At 44.8% G+C, this 16,411-nt stretch overlaps 2 protein-coding genes across 2 annotated transcripts; one reads left to right on the forward strand and one right to left on the reverse strand.

The window, feature by feature from the left end:
* The first annotated feature begins 7,098 nt into the window (after positions 1–7,098).
* On the forward strand, positions 7,099–9,330 carry LOC136526039 (uncharacterized). Its single transcript, XM_066518826.1, has 5 exons — positions 7,099–7,200; positions 7,436–7,630; positions 7,712–7,901; positions 8,429–8,660; positions 8,787–9,330. Exons 1-5 carry the CDS (start codon positions 7,099–7,101, stop codon positions 9,328–9,330), a joined length of 1,263 nt encoding a protein of 420 aa, XP_066374923.1.
* Positions 9,331–12,927: 3,597 nt separating this feature from the next.
* LOC136528907 (protein GRAVITROPIC IN THE LIGHT 1-like) lies at positions 12,928–14,703 on the reverse strand. Its single transcript, XM_066521902.1, has one exon. The coding sequence runs from the start codon at positions 14,696–14,698 to the stop codon at positions 13,283–13,285; it is 1,416 nt and encodes a 471-aa protein (XP_066377999.1). The 5' UTR covers positions 14,699–14,703; the 3' UTR covers positions 12,928–13,282.
* Positions 14,704–16,411: the final 1,708 nt, after the last annotated feature.

Raw genomic sequence — 16,411 nt, forward strand, 5'->3', positions numbered from 1 at the left:
GTCTGTGACTGGGAGGGTGAGACGGCTCCGGCGCGAGCTCAACGGAGCAAGGCGGCGCTGACGGGAAAAAACAAAGGAAAGGAGGAAGAGCGACTGGAGGGCACTCTAGACTTAATAGGTGAGCGAAGAGCGGCGGTGAGCGGTGCGCTTGACATGCCATGGCAGCGCGGACACGTCGAAGCCAGAGGTGGTGCCTACGGGCGCGCGTAGAAGCCAGTGGAAGCTCGCCGACGGTGAGGTGTCTGCCTGCTTGCACTGTTCCAACTATTTACCGAATTGCCACTCGCTTCATTTCTCAAATTACTCTCAAATTTGTATGGTAACTCAAAGATCTCCAAAAATAAAAGTTGTTCCAAATTCAAAGTTCTACAACTTTGCTTTAATAACCATACTCAAATTATGTCTACATTTTAAAATGTAAGTTTAAAATCAAAAGGGGACACTTTAAGAATTTATCCCTTTTCAAATTACTTCAAAATTTATAAAACAACTTTGAAAACTCTAAAAACCAACTTTGTACACATAGATAAGCTCTACACTTTTCCTTATAATCTCAACCCCAAAATGTGCTTAGATTTTTAATTAGGTTTTTCTAGGGTAGCATTATGTGTTGGAAATTAGGGTTTTCATAATTCCAATTTAACACTAAGGTTATGAACTTGATTCATCCCATACAAGTCAACACATATAATCATAAAAATAAACTTGTTTTAGTGAATGCATATCAAAGTTTTTACTAACACAAAAATGATGTGCAATGCATATGATGACATGACATCTTTTATGGTTTAAAACACCAGAGGTGTTACACAAGCTCAAGAACTTGATTCCGCTAGGGTACAAGCCGTAGAGAGAGCACCGACAGGCCAGAACTCCTCCAAACTCTCCCCTCACACTCTATCCTTCTATTTCTAATACAAGTCTAGATCCTAACTTGGAGGACTAATCTTCTCTTGATTGCTAGCTCTGATCCTAATAAAGAGGATAAGAATTGTGGCTTCTAGTTTCTTGGGTTTCAGGATCTACCTGGAGGAGGGGGTATAGGAAGATATATATAGGGGGTACATCAATTCTAGACCCTTAGATCAAACTAACTTAAAAGAGCGGCGTAGATGCAATCCTTAAGGTGGTGGAGAACTGACGTAGCGAGGAGGGGCTGCCAGGTGGGGCCCATAGGTTGGCCGGACTAACAATGGGGCCGTTCGGTCCCACATGTCATGGTCACATGGCCTGCTTTGGTGAATTGCCTTCTGGAGTCTTCTAGAGTCTTCCCACGCAGATACCATTACAGATTAACGTGATTTCCTTTGACGAATAGGTCCTCCTTGATGGTTTTCTGATTAAATCCTGCTGAAAACACATATTCACCAAAACTTATAGAAATCGTCAGTTTAAACCCCTAAGTCTATGTTGATGATCCTTTTTAGTCATTTATGCAAGGTATATTGATGGTTTATAATTGACATTAAGTACCATCTACAGTCTCCCTTTATAGTATGGCTTCTCCTGTACTCAAATTTAAAATATAAAATGAAATAAACCTCCTTTTAAGCTTGATGCCATCATCTTTCATAATTGGGGGCTCCTCCGTTATGTATAACATCCTCTCTTATGATTCACCTGCTTGTCATCTCGATAAATCTTATTAGTTTTCTAATTACGTGGTCATTATCACCAAAACCCACAATTAGGGCTTGATTGCAATTATAATCTCCCCCTTTTTGGTGATTGATGACAACCCAATTAGAGCTTACAAAAGATATGAAATGTTACTGAGATTTTTCGAGCCATGGGTGTAGAGACTCCCTCTAAATGTGTGAGTTGAATGTTGAATTTTCAAATTGGCATTAGAGGCTAAAATTCACACTGTGTCATATAATTGAGCATGATGCGAATGACAGTTTATGCACTCAAGGGATTACTGATACAACAAGGTGCAGCACTGCCACTCCTCTGCCACAGTACTGTCGCAGAGCGACACTACCGGGCAGGAATTGCACAGGTTAAGCCAAGCACCACACAATAGATAGTATATAAAAAAGATCAACAATCTAGCATAGGTAAATGACAAGCTACTACACACAAAGATACATGTTCATATCCGATACAAATAGGTACTTAGGTAGCATTATTACAACAAAGTAGAGTTTTGAGCGATCCTCAAACTCACACCTAACAAACTACTCTCAATGGATATGACATGAAGCTCCAGCTGCTGCAACACTTAGCGTCGAAAAGTGTGTTGACCCCTATAATTTCTCCCCCTTTGGCATAAAGCACCAAAAAGGGAAGAAAAGAGAGAAGCCAAACAGCTCACTCCTCATCCTCATCGATGTTGTCCCAATCAACATCGTCTCCACCAGTAGCACGACCATCATCACCATCATCATCGTTGTCGTCATCCGAGGACACCATAGCCCTCCCTTGGCGATGGGTGGTCGAAGTGTGGCGAGTGCGGCGCATAGAGCGCAAAGTCGACCCCAAGGTCATTTGGTAGTCAAACTCCTCCTCGGTCTCCTCCTCATCGTAATTGTTGGAATCTAAAAGACTAGGCAAGTCATAATGTGGAGGAGGTGGCGGTTAAAAGCCCTAGTTTGGTTTTGGATAATTGATGAAACCTTAAGTGTACTAATCATTGCTTTAAGTGAATATGAGATATGATTGGTACACACCAAGTGATGGAGCTAGATGATGGTCATGGTGATGGTGATGGCCTAAGTGATGGATCAATTGCTCCAAACTTGGAAAAGAAGAAAGAGAAAAACAAAATGGGCTCAAGGCAAAGGTATATTTGTTAGGGCTATTTTGTTTTGCCGATCAAGACGCAATAGAGTGCGTGATCGGGTTTAGGATAGATAACCGTACTATAAAGAGGAGAAATCTTTAATTGCATTGGTTATCTAGTGCCACTAAGTGTGAGTCTCATTTTCATATACATTGCGGTTAGTGACGTGGTGAAATGCATGAGAAATCCTAAAAAAATATTTGTGAAAAACTAACTTATGTGCCCAATTTATTTTGGACTATCTTGGTGAAGTTAGTACTTAAAAAGGGTAGAAATGAAAAGGGGTCAAAACTGGAGCCTACAGCCGTATTTCCGGTTCATCTGGACATTTTGCTGACCGAAGGTGTTCGGTTGGGCAAGCTGATGCGCATCGTAAGGCCAGTCTCAGTGGGGGTTTCATCTCTCAGTTTTCAATATATCCATATTTTGGAAACAGTGCAGAAGAGTTTCATCCCCATGAAACTCTCTCTACTCTCATAAAACTTTTATCTTCTCTCTTTATCAAGACAGTGCCATGTCAGCATATTTAATGCCCGTGAAATTCTATGAAATCCCCGTTGAAGTGAGGGTGTGCTCGGCAATTTAGTGAGCTGAGCCGGCATTTCAGTTGGGCACGCAGGTGTGTGCCAAGCTGGCTCGGTCCATGCATGAGAGAGAGAGCGCGCGCTCAGCCAGCAATTCTGGCTTCTCAGCAAGAAATTCTTGTTGAGAGGGGGACCGCTGCATGTCTCAGACTACAGAGAGAATGTGCGTGAGAGGGAGGCACTGAGCTGCTGTGCTGCTCCGTTTCTTTTCTGCCGATGGGGACACACGCAGGGGCGCTGTCGACTGCCCATTAGCCGGTGCGAGGCGTGCCCGTTTCTGTTGCATGCGATTTAAAAAAGAGTCTATCTACTACACACCCACGTCTTTTATACGGTTTCAACATATGAATTTTTTTTTGCACTATATGATTAAGATCCAACAGCCTCCACCCTTCTTCTACCTCCAACCCCCAACCTTTACAGATCACAAATCATAATTTTTTTCTATGAAATGACAAATCACAGATCCGCCGCCGCCGCCGTAGACGCAGGCACCTGGGTGAGCTCGCCGGTCGCCAGCGCCGGCGCCGGTGGTCACCGGTGAGAAAGAGAGAGGGAGAGAAATAAAAAAATCCATATGTTTTTTTTTTTTGCTAAAACACATGTGTGTTAAATAGCATTTCTGAAAGAAGAAAAAAAAAAAACCTTACCGGAAGCTGCTGGTGCGGTCGTTTTTCTGCGTTGCTGCTCGGCCATGTGTAGAAGCACGCACCGCGTTTTCTCGTTTGACCGTTGCCGTCAGTTGCTGCTCCGTTTGCTGCGACTGTGCCGACCGTTTTCTATCTGCTCCGTCGCGCGCTGGAGAGCCAGCCAGCTGAGGGTTAAGCGCCTCCACCTTCCCTTCCCTTACTCAGTCTTCTCCCTAGTTCATCCTTGCCAGAACCCTAAGAGAAGAAAAGAAAAGCTCTCTCCTCTCATCTCTCACTCTCTAGCATTTGTGCTCCATTCAAGGGAGAGATTGAGCTCTAGTGCTGTTCTTGAGAGCTTCAAGAGCATCTCCTCCCTCTCCTCTCGCTCTCCTAGCTTGTTGCTCATTTGAGAGAGGATTTGGAGGAAACCCTAGTGTTGTGCATTTGTGATTGCATAGTTGGTAGCACTAGGTGGTGATTGCAATTGTGGATTTCTTGTTACTCTTGGTGATTGCTGTCGCACCCGGTTTTCCGAAAAATACCAAGCGCTAACTATATGTGTGCTCAGGATGTCCACACGACACATATAGCGATAAATATGGAGATTATCAAACATAATGCTTTATTACATATCAAAACATAGTTACACAACAAGGCTTACATCTATTACAAAGCATAGCGGGAACTATTCTTAATCTTCTTTTCGGGACTCCATACTCTACAAGGACAAGGACAGTTGACTAGGGGAGCACTCGCCTAGTACTCTTGGAAATCCTCGGGAAACTCTTCACTTGAATCACCATCTGGCACCCATCTGGGATTTTTGTTGATTGTAAAGCAAGCGTGAACGCACCATACTCAGCAAGTATAACATGAGGTTATGCAAGGCTCAAAAGAAGGCTTGACTCGGCTGTACTGCGGTAAGCATTTTTAGTTAATCATATTTTATTTATTAAACCTAAGTTACTAGGTTATGCTTAAAGCTCCCATGTGAATATAATTAATTATCATCATCAGAATTAATCATATCCCAAACCATCCATAGAACCATCTATCTCGAAAAGGATCCAAGCTGCTCGTGACCGTGAGCACGGCTGATATATTAGTTTTACACTCTACAGAGGTTGTACACTTTCACCATGAGTCGTGTTACCCATATGCCTGAGGTGATCAGCCTCTTGACTCACTTCTAAGGTAAGTTGGCAGGGTTCACTATGAGGCCTTTCCAAAGACCCCTCTAACAAGTTAGTGGCCGCGAGGTTTTAGCAGCTAGGCGACTGGAGGCCTCCTTCAAGACTGGCACACCTTGACCGCAGCCCAGCACACATCTTGACAGGCAAGAAGCCATTCTGCAACCTAGGCTCCCCTCTTGCGCCTTTCGGTAACCACTAACAAGCTAGAGAAATCTAGTTACTTAGCCAAGACCAGAGCCCATTAGTTTTCATGGTTGTACGGTAAATCCTGGGTGGCCGCTTTAAGATTCAGTCCTTACGGAGGGCAGACTAGAGCACCCAAATAGGCCCAATGCTCTTGCCCCCTTCTGTCCATGTTGCTCAAAAGCATCATTTTAACTTTTGATTCCATAAGTCATTAATCACATTTGGTGATTGCAAGCTAAGCAAAGCTACCCATATGCATGAACCCAAGGTACCAAGTAAGAGGGTACAAAAGTACTAGGTAAAGTCCTTAGTGGTTCATCACATTAGACACATGCATATGAAAATGATTATAAGATTGTTAGGTAACAAAGGAACTCATGTTACACTTGCCTCCAATTATCCACTCAAACTTTTTTGACTTTTGCTTTTGGATCATCCTAGGGTAGCTTCACTTCCATTGAGCGCAACATCCGACACAAGCACAACGATTACCTAAAAACAGTACACCATGATTTATGAACACAAGATAAGAACGATTGTAGCGTTAACGGTGATCCTACGATCGCGTGAGCACAAAAACACCTAAAAATGGGTTATAGTGAGCTTTTGAAGTTTTAGGGATTAAATCATAAAATTAACATTTTAAATAAACTAAATATTTTGGAATAATAAATTTAAATCATAAAAATGAATTAAGGCTAGATATATCAAGGAATAGCAACAAGGATGCCAATGATGTAGAAGAAATAAAGGGAAGTGGGCTACAGTATTTATAGAAAAATACTGGGAATATATTTACGAAGGAAAAGAAGACGTATATGACATCAAGATGACGAGGAGACGACATCATCAAGGAATAATAAGGTATTCTGATCCATATATGGGCTTATTAGCTTGTGTGTACGTTGAGTAGATGCTAGCTACAAATTCTTTGAAGGTCAACAGTGATTATGGACAGCATGATTATTTTTGCGAAGAGTACACATATGCATAATGTCAACAAGAACTATGGAACTGAATAGTATGGATGTGTGCTGGATCTTTGCCTATCAATTAGTTACTGGATTCACATGCAAGCTGGATTTCACATAAGCCGTCTGCAGCTGCTGCTGTATGGTGGGTTGGCTGTCAGCGAGATGAATCAAAAAGGAACATGCTGGCAAGAAAATGATGGAGCAGGCGTAATGGATGAAGAGGTATGCAGAATCAACCTGAGAGGCTGAGGCCCTGTTTGGGACAGCGTTTGCTCAGCTTCTGAGCCCAATAAGCAAATAATCCCGCACAAACGCCCTGCGATTAGGGCCTAGTCGTGAACACGCTTCCACGATCTCCGGTCGCCCGCAACGTATCCGAAATCGCGAGCCTTACCCCGCGTTTCCGAAACCGCGAACGCTTTTCTTCTCCCTGCCCCTCCCTCCTGACCCGAGCGGTCCCGTGCCCGTGCCCGACACTGTCCTCCCGAGCTCGGCCTCTCCCGTTCGCTCCCTCTCCGCCGCCGCCTCCCATTCCCCTCCAGCCCGGCCCTCCCTCCTCTCGCTAGATCCGCTGCCGCCTCCCATTCCCCAACGTCGGCCCTCCCCTCCCCCTCAGCTGGTGCTCCAGCCAGGGCGCCGGCAGCCCTCCCCTCCCCTCCTTCGGATCTACAGCAAGGGCGCCGGCTCCCCTCCCCTCCCCTCTGCCGAAGGTCCAGCAAGGCACCGGCTTCCCTTCCCTCCCCTCCGATGTTTCTGCAGCAAGGGCTCTGGATCTCCGACCTCGACGTCCTCGACGACCTCCACTGCCTGCTGCCCTCCCATCCCCACCGCCGACTACCGTCCAGCAAGGTGAGCACGCAAGCTCTTCTGGTAGTTGCAGAGCATGTCATTTTTTTCTACCTCATAGCGCAATTAGGCAGTAGTGTTGCTAGAAATTCAGATTTATCGCACTTTATAGATGGAAAAAGCAGCAAAACCTCAAGCAAAATGGGATCCTTTTGTCGCCAAAGTTTTCAATGAAATATGAGTAGAAAAAGTGCTTGCCCATAACAGGCCACACAATTGCTTGAATAGTGTGGGTTAGGCTAATTTGGTGAATAAGTTCTTTGAGCGAACAAAGAGGCCATATGACAAAGAGCAAATGAAGAACAGATGGGATGTACTGAAGAAGAAATATGCACAATGGAAGACCTTGAACATGAGAGCCACTGGGTTGGGAAGGGATCCTGTGACTGGATGTATTTCTGCCAGTGATGAATGGTGGGCAGAACAAAATGCGGTGAGTAGTTGAGATGTCATCTTTTGTATTTTAGTACTCATCGGCATGTCATCCTCTAATTGTTATCATTTAATGTTTTAGGCTATGCCAGGATGTATAAGTTTCAAATCTGCAGTTCTTGAGCACGAGGACATGATGCGAATAATGTTTGATGCTAGTAGTGTGACTAATGAGACATCCTATGTTCCTGGAAGTGGTCATGATGATGGAGAGGGTGAGGAGCATGAGGCCGGCCATGGTGATGGTGATAGTGAGAGAGTCGAAGGGAGAGGTTCACCACATGTCACACCAAATGCTAACAAAAGGCCAGCTCAAGGTTCCCCCTCTGGAAAGAAAAAGAAGACATAGAGAGATCAACTTATGAAGAGGTTGGTCGACACATATGAGAAGAAGGTCGAAAGTAGTAAAAATTCAGTAACTTCTCATCCGGTTGATCATGTTAGAGATGAGATTGGGGCTATGTTGGAGCAAGTCATTAACGATGCTGATGAAGAAGGGAGTGATGAACACTACTATGCCACCCAATTTCTTAAGAAAAAGGAAAACCGTGATGTGTTCATTACATTGAAGACACCGAATGGGAGGCTTAATTGGCTGAGGTGGGCATGGGAGGACCGGAAAAATTAGTGTTGTTATGTAGTAAAATAAATTGTTCAGTTCCAGACATTATTTGATGTTTTATGTAATGGGCACATTATTTGATGATTTATGTTATGACTTTGCTTGTGCGAATAATTATTTCATGTATATGCTTCCTTTGTTCCTTTGCTCATGCTTCATAATGTGTACCTATTTTAGGTGCTGAAATCAATATGAGCATCTCCAGTGATGAGGATGCAATTCAGGATGAATCGGGTACTGATGAGAATTTCATGGTTGCATATATTGCATTGGAATTGATGGGCTCAACTAGCAGTGTTGCAAAGAACAAGGAGGTGGTTCCGAATGTACCAGTCATGACAGGGATACAGTGGGTTGAAATCCAACTAAATGATAGAGTCCAGTGCCACAACATGTTTAGAATGACAAGGTCAGTGTTCCATCGCCTCCATCGGACTTTGGTTTAGAATTATGGCTTGAGATCAACTAGTGATATTTGTACCAAGGAAGCCTTAGGCATGTTTTTGTGGACATGTGGTGCACCTCAATCGTTTAGACAAGTTGCAAATAAGTTTCGTCATTCATTAGAAACTGTCAGTAGAAAGTTTAGTGAGGTACTTGACTCAATTTGTAGACTGTCTATTGACATCATAAGACCTAAGGATCCACACTTTGGTACAGTTCATCCAAAACTGCAGCAAGCTAGGTTCTGGCCTCATTTCAACGATTGCATAGGCGCCATTGATGGTACACACATACCTGTAACTGTACCAAAAAGTGAACAGACAAAATACATTGGACGACATGGTTATGGTTCACAAAATGTCATGGCGGTTTGTGACTTCGATATGCGGTTCACACTTGTTGTCACGGGTTGGGTTGGATCTGCTCATGACACTCGGGTATTTTTGGATACTTTAGTCACCTACAAGGATAAATTTCAATATCCACCTGAAGGCAAGTATTACCTTGTTGATTCTGGGTATCCTAATAGAAAAGGATATCTAGCACCTTACAAGGGACAAAGGTATCATGTGCCCGAATGGCAACATGGTCGTCATGTAGTGGGATCGAAGGAGGTGTTCAACTATGCTCACTAGTATAATGCTCGTGCTAACGCAACGGTTTTATCTAGAGAATGATCATAAAAACATCCAATTTATTATTTTGTAGTTTAACATTTACCCAATTATTATATTGTAGCCTAAGTTACATTTGGCGTAAGTCCTTTATCATTTGTTGCACATCTTCAGGGATGTTGAAACATTCGTTTGCAGGATTCGTCAAAATGTCAGCCAAGAATTCCTTCCTCAGTGTAGATGATAGTTGCGCATGGTATAGAATATAATATGTTAGTATTGTATGTAGTGTACGGAATATAGTTGGAGACTATATATGCTTACAGTGGTGATCCGTGGCAATCTTACGCCGTCCCACGACTTCACGAAATTATAGACAAGAAAGCCTCCCAATTTCCTGATGGAGAAGATCAGTTGTTTATTTGATGTACATAAATCAAATTACAGTTTTTTATAGAAAAGTTGAACCAAATTTTGCGACACTTACCAATATTTATGACCTGAAACCTTTGTTACATATTTAGGGCATTTTCGCTCCTAGTAATAAATATTTTCGCTCCACCTAGAATTTGATAGTGCCATGGCGAGATTGAACATTCTAGCATTAGTGTGGAATGTAGGTATATATGCCATTTCTTGATGATAACCCTTCAAACATGCATTATCTGGTAGCGGTTCAAGCGGATCCATAATGTGCACAGTTTTGTTTTGTATGTCCAGTATGAATAAAATGTATAGTCCATTATGATAATATGGTAGTAGAATCTAAAAACAAACACACAGACTGTAAGTGGATCATAAATAAAATAAACAAATTCTTATAAAGTAGTACACTGACCATAACGTACCTGGCTACAATCTTGAATTTTGTAGTGCATGTCTGGCTAGCACTCAAGTACCTTTTTCAATTTGTTGTAGTATACCTTATCAATGCCACTAGTATATCGTGGATCTCTTCCGAACCCAGTTATTTCCTGATGATGATTATAATTGTCAGTATATAATTTTTTAATCACATATATTACAAGTTTTTGATAAATTATAGAATTAAGATCCATAGTATAATGCCCGTGCTAACGCAACGGTTTTATCTAGAGAATGATCATAAAAACATCCAATTTGTTATTTTGTAGTTTAACCTTTACCCAATTATTATATTGTAGCCTAAGTTACATTTGGCGTAAGTCATTTATCATTTGTTGCACATCTTCGGGGATGTTGAAACATTCGTTTGCAGGATTCGTCAAAATGTCAGCCAAGAATTCCTTCCTCAGTGTAGATGATAGCTGCGCATGGTATAGAATATAATATGTTAGTATTGTATGTAGTGTACGGAATATAGTTGGAGACTATATATGCTTACAGTGGTGATCCATGGCAATCTTACGCCGTCCCACGACTTCATGAAATTATAGACAAGAAAGCCTTCCAATTTCCTGACGGAGAAGATCAGTTGTTTATTTGATGTACATAAATCAAATTACAGTTTTTTATAGAAAAGTTGAACCAAATTTTGCGACACTTACCAGTATTTATGACCCGAAACCTTTGTTACATATTTAGGGTATTTTCGCTCCTAGTAATAAATATTTTCGCTCCACCTAGAATTTGATAGTGCCATGGTGAGATTGAATATTCTAGCATTAGTGTGGAATGTAGGTATATATGCCATTTCTTGATGATAACCCTTCAAACATGCATTATCTGGTAGCGGTTCAAGCGGATCCATAATGTGCACAGTTTTATTTTACATGTCCAGATTGAATAAAATGTATAGTCCATTATGATAATATGATAGTAGAATCTAAAAACAAACACACAAACTGTAAGTGGTTCATAATTATAATAAATAAATTCTTATAAAGTAGTACACTGACCATAACGTACCTGGCTACAATCTTGAATTTTGTAGTGCATGTCTGGCCAGCACTCAAGTACCTTTTTCAATTTGTTGTAGTATACCTTATCAATGCCACCAGTACATCGTGGATCTCTTCCAAACCCAGTTATTTCCTGATGATGATTGTAATTGTCAGTATATAATTTTTTAATCACATATATTACAAGTTTTTGATAAATTATAGAATTTCAGAACTTACAGTAAATTTAAGATCCATAGTATAATGACCGTGCTAACACAACGGTTTTATCTAGAGAATGATCATAAAAACATCCAATTTGTTATTTTGTAGTTTAACCTTTACCCAATTATTATATTGTAGCCTAAGTTACATTTGGCGTAAGTCTTTTATCATTTGTTGCACATCTTCAGGGATGTTGAAACATTCGTTTGCAGGACTCGTCAAAATGCCAACCAAGAATTCCTTCCTCAGTGTAGATGATAGCTACGCATGGTATAATATATAATATGTTAGTATTGTATATAGTGTACGGAATATAGTTGGAGACTATATATGCTTTCGTGGCAACGAACATGCCACGCCCCACACACACAGAGAGACCCTGCGCCTGTGCCTGGACCTCAGAGCATTCTACAGAGCCAGCTGTGCGTCTTAATCATGTCCCAAGAACAGGCCTTCATTCCGAGCAAGAAATTCGGACGCGAGACGTTTCTTTCTTCGCAACATTCTGAATGTTAGCGCGCTTCGCTCCAAACATGACCCAAACACTGAAACACGTCATTTCTGAAACCTGAAACCTGAAACTGTGGCGGAAGTTGCCACCGTTCTCAGCAAGCAAAGCGACCCATGGTATCGCGTGAACAGACCACCAGATGTGTCCATGTGCCAAACAAGAGCGTTACAACTTGCTGCAAATCTACTGCATCTACGTGCGTAGGTGACAAGCAGCCTGTTCACTCTGTCGTGTTTGGCTTATAAGCCGTACTTTTTCAGCGAGCGAATAGTTTTTTTCTCTTATCAGCCAATCAAACCCAAATGAAAAGGGCGAAAATCACAAGATGCAGTTAGTGATCGTAGCCCAGCCCAGACAGCTGTGCAGAGTCAAGGATGGATGGTTGCCACTGCGAATCAATGCCCAGTAGCTGCACGAGTACGAAACCTTTTCAATGGAAAAAGAGAACGGCGTGGAAAATTAGCTCGGAGAACGCTGATGATTGTACGCCACGACCACGAGCTCGCGATGGAACTGGCTTTCTGGGAGAACGGACGGAAGATACGGGTGACAGGAGACTGATAAGAATCATTTTTTCTAACGGGCTGAAGAGAAAACCTGAAACCCTTTCGGAAGTTCAACAAGGCTTTAAGCATGTCTTCCGGACAGAAGGTATCTGTGCCACCTGACTCACTTCTCAATCCAAAATGATTTTGCAGGCATTTGGCATGTCTTGGAAAGAACACACTATTGCAACGGTAGTTGCATAACTACCGTAGCAGTATTAAATGGCAAACATGCTTATGCAGTTATGCTACAGTTATGAATCGACCAGACATCAGGAAAACAATCTGCGCCCTGTTCATTTGAGCTTATTTGGCTTATAAGCCATGACTGAAAGTATTGTTGGCTGATTTGGTGTTAGAGAAAAATATTGTTTATTGGCTGATAAGCCATAGCTTATAAGCCAAATACGACCAAGCGAACAGGCTGCTGGAAAGCAATGGCAAGATAACACTCATTAGTAGGACAATGCAGTGACTGGTTTTGTAAATATAAGGGATCGGCGAGCACATACTTATAAATATACATTTACAGATGGAATCGAGCTACACACAAATAAGTTACCGAAGATTAGATAAATAACTCTTCGACCCTGTTAGAACACAAAGCTCTCTGAGCCTCATGACCTTTGTACAGCCCTACACAACACCCCCCTCCTTTCAGCTGAACAAAAAAACTAAAACAAAAGATAAATAGCTTTCTTTATACTCATCATTGAGCAGCGACTTTGATCCTGCAGGTTATTTCCACGCACTGTTCTTGATCGCCTTTACACAACCTCCTTTTGTTTTGGAATGTACAGTTTCTTTCTTTGACTATATGGTTTCATCTCATCTCAATTCGAATCTATAATGTCTTCTTCCCTCTTCCCATGATCTAGATACACCCTACACTGGATCATACCTCCAAGCCGGAAGCCCGGCACCACTGTGAACCCGACCTTTGGTCGCACTGGCTTCCCGAGCTCCTTGCTCGCCACGAAACCCTTCGACCGGACAATGTTCTCCATGTACACCATTGAGAACTCTGTGCCCCGGCCAACCTGGAATATGGCGACTGCTGGGTCATACGCCCAGGCTAACCTGTGCAGTGTCCATATTGAGCTTGCCATTGCAACAAACAACTCGTAGAGTGGGCCGGCCACACTCATCACCAGCAATGTCCCGCAGTCTGAATTCCCAAACAGTGAGGATTCAATGCCAGGATGGATCAGCTGTTTGTACTTGCGGTCGCAAAATTGGGCAAACTCACAGTCCGGGCTTGAATTCATCAGCTCCATCGGGTCTGCATCTGAGTGCTCGATGAATTGCTGCAATGACTCGTTCCTACGGGTTGCCAGCTCCATTCCTCCGAGCTCTGCGGTGCCAGCTGTGGCGCCGAATTGGTAGGAGTCGAATCCGTCAAACATGGAGAGGCAGACGTGGGAGAGGAGCGCGTAGCGGCAGTGGCCGGTCTTGGAGTAGGAGACACCAGGGTAGGCAGCCTCTGCAGCCGCGGCCAGGTCCCACCCAGCGCACCGGAGGACCTCGGCAAGCGCGCGGGCAAATCGGTGGGCGACGCGGAGCGCGTCGCGGAGGACAGAGTCGAAGACGCCCGCGGATAGCATCGCGCCGACGGCGTCGCCGCCCGGCGGAGGCGCGAGCGCGCGGTCGAGGCGGCTCGCGAGCCGCGCGTTGCCGTCGTCGACCGCCTCGAGGTCCAGCCGCAGCGCGGCAGCCGCGGCGTCCTTGGCGTCGAGGGCCGCCTGTAGGCGGTTCACCACAGCGTCGAAGGACCGCAGCAGCGCCTGGTTCTCGCGCACCTGGGCCTCGAGGTGCGCCGTGAGCGTCCCGTCCCCATCTCCGTCCGGCGAGGGCGGGTCCGCCGGCCCGCCCCTCGTGATCCGCTTGAGCTCCGACAGCCGCCGGAGGTGCGAGACCGCGGCGGTGTCCGCGGCCACCACCGCATCGGGCAGGAACGGCGCGTGGGCGGCCTGCAGGTGCAGGTACGCCGCCTGGAACGACGAGGTCGTCGCGAGCGCCGCAGCGACGGCGGCCTCCTGCCCGGATGCCGCCTTCCCCTCCCCATCCGCGCTAGGGTTAGGGTTCAGCAGCGGGTCGGGCTTCAGCACGACCACCCGCTGCCCGGCAAGGACCCCATCCGCCCCCGGCGCCGGCGAGCGCGCGAATCGGTCGGCGTCCTCGTCCTCCTCCTCCTCGGCGAAGAACTCGATGGTCTTGGTCTTGAACGCGAGCGCGAACCTGTGGAGCATGGCTAGCCGGCGAGCAAGTGAGCCTCGAAAGAAAAATATTATGTTATCTTATCTCTGAGGATTTCATTGGATTTCATTGATATATTGTGATTGGTTCATTGTAATTTGCGACGGCGGTATAATCCTTCCACTTTTTTTTTTATTTATATTTTAGTGTAGCTAAGCTCTTTAGTGTAACTAGTTTTGAGACCTAGCTTGTCTCTGGTTAGTTTGGTCACTAAGTGGAACACCCTAAATTTGAAATTCAAGAAATGGACCTAAAAAAATTTAATTTGGAATTTTTGTGCACATAAAATATAGGAAAATAAAAATTTTCCATTACATTAAAATTCATCATAAGGTAGCAACATGTTTGAGCATACATGCTATTGCATTTGATTTATTTGGTTGAGTGGTTTTGATCGAAAATTCAAAATGGTTAAAATTGCTTTTGCAAATGAAATTAAAAATGGCTATGAAATAAAAGAAAAGAAAATTAAAAAATGAAAGAATTTAAAAAGTTATTCTTGGAAAACTTACCCAAAATTTATTCATTTATGTTTGAATTGAAAAGTATATTTTAAATCATATTTATACTCGATTCGGTTCATATTTGAATTTGTTTTGAATAAGAAAAGAATTTAATTTTAAAAAAAAATTCTTTTCTTCCTTTTCAGCCTAGCCACAGGAACCGGCCGGCCCTTTCTCTTCCTTCCCTTCCCGGCCTGGCCTGCTCGGCGGCCCAGCCGTGCCTCGCCTTTCTTCCTTCCTCTTGCGCATCGGCCTGCTCCGCTCCAGCCCACTCGGCGGCCCGCTCCGCACCCTTCCTCTGCTTCGTGTCACACCACACGCGCACATGGCTTAGCTCGGCCTGCCCCGCGCGCCCACACCCGCACGCGCCGTCTTCTCCCTTCTCTCTCTCGCTACGCCGCTGGCCCCGCACGTTAGCGCCCACACCCTTCCTTTCCTTTCTTCTCCCCGGCACTCCTTTCCTTCTTCACCGCCCGCCGATGGCGCTGCCAAGCTTGGCAAGCAGCCGCCGTCGTGCCTACAAGGCAGGCGACCAATCCCGCCTAAGCGCCGCTCCCCTTCCATCTACCACGCCTTGTCCGGCCTATAAAACCTGAGCCGCACCCCATCCTTCTCCCTTTATTCTGTTCGCACTCGAGCTCATCACCGCCGCCGCAATTCACCTACTCCCGCACCTCAATCGCCGTCGCCGACGCCACCCGAAGCTCCGTTGTGACCCGACTCAACCGGAGGTGGCTTCAATTCGTCGGTTTTGGTCTTGATTCACTCAGTTTTGCCCTAACCCGTGCCGTCGTCTCTCTCTCTAGTTTGCCACCGCCGACGACCCGTGCCTCGGAGACCTTCCCGGACGACGCGATACCCTCCTACCAACTCGCGGTGAGCTCCTTGTTCTTCCCATGCCCTCCATTCGTCGTTTGGTGCTCTGGAACACAGTACCGGTGACCTCCAAACCCCGCCAGCCATGGCGCCGCCATGGGATCGGCACTCCGGCGTGTTCCCCGCCCACGATTTGAATCCTAGTGTGTTCGTGAGGTACTGTAGATCACGTACGTGCTTTCGGTTTGGTTTGGGATGGCTGGAATCACCATCCCGGTGTTCGCCGCCGTGTCTACCTCACCGCCGGCCATGGCGGGCTCACCGGCGGTACTATGCAGCGGCGGAGGTCATCCCATGCACCCTGCGTCGTTAGATGTTGTCTGGACG

Source organism: Miscanthus floridulus, chromosome 19 (genome assembly GCF_019320115.1).
Source record: "Miscanthus floridulus cultivar M001 chromosome 19, ASM1932011v1, whole genome shotgun sequence".
In the NCBI taxonomy this organism is placed as follows: domain Eukaryota; kingdom Viridiplantae; phylum Streptophyta; class Magnoliopsida; order Poales; family Poaceae; genus Miscanthus; species Miscanthus floridulus.

Excerpts from the sequence above, each read along its gene's own strand:
- LOC136526039 (XM_066518826.1), top strand. The coding sequence starts at position 7,099 with ATGTTTCTGCAGCAAGGGCTCTGGATCTCCGACCTCGACGTCCTCGAC. Across the intron at positions 7,902-8,428 it reads TGAGAGAGTCGAAGGGAGAG|GTGCTGAAATCAATATGAGC; the intron begins GTTCACCACATG and ends TACCTATTTTAG. Across the intron at positions 8,661-8,786 it reads AACATGTTTAGAATGACAAG|ACAAGTTGCAAATAAGTTTC; the intron begins GTCAGTGTTCCA and ends TCAATCGTTTAG.
- LOC136528907 (XM_066521902.1), bottom strand. The coding sequence starts at position 14,698 with ATGCTCCACAGGTTCGCGCTCGCGTTCAAGACCAAGACCATCGAGTTC.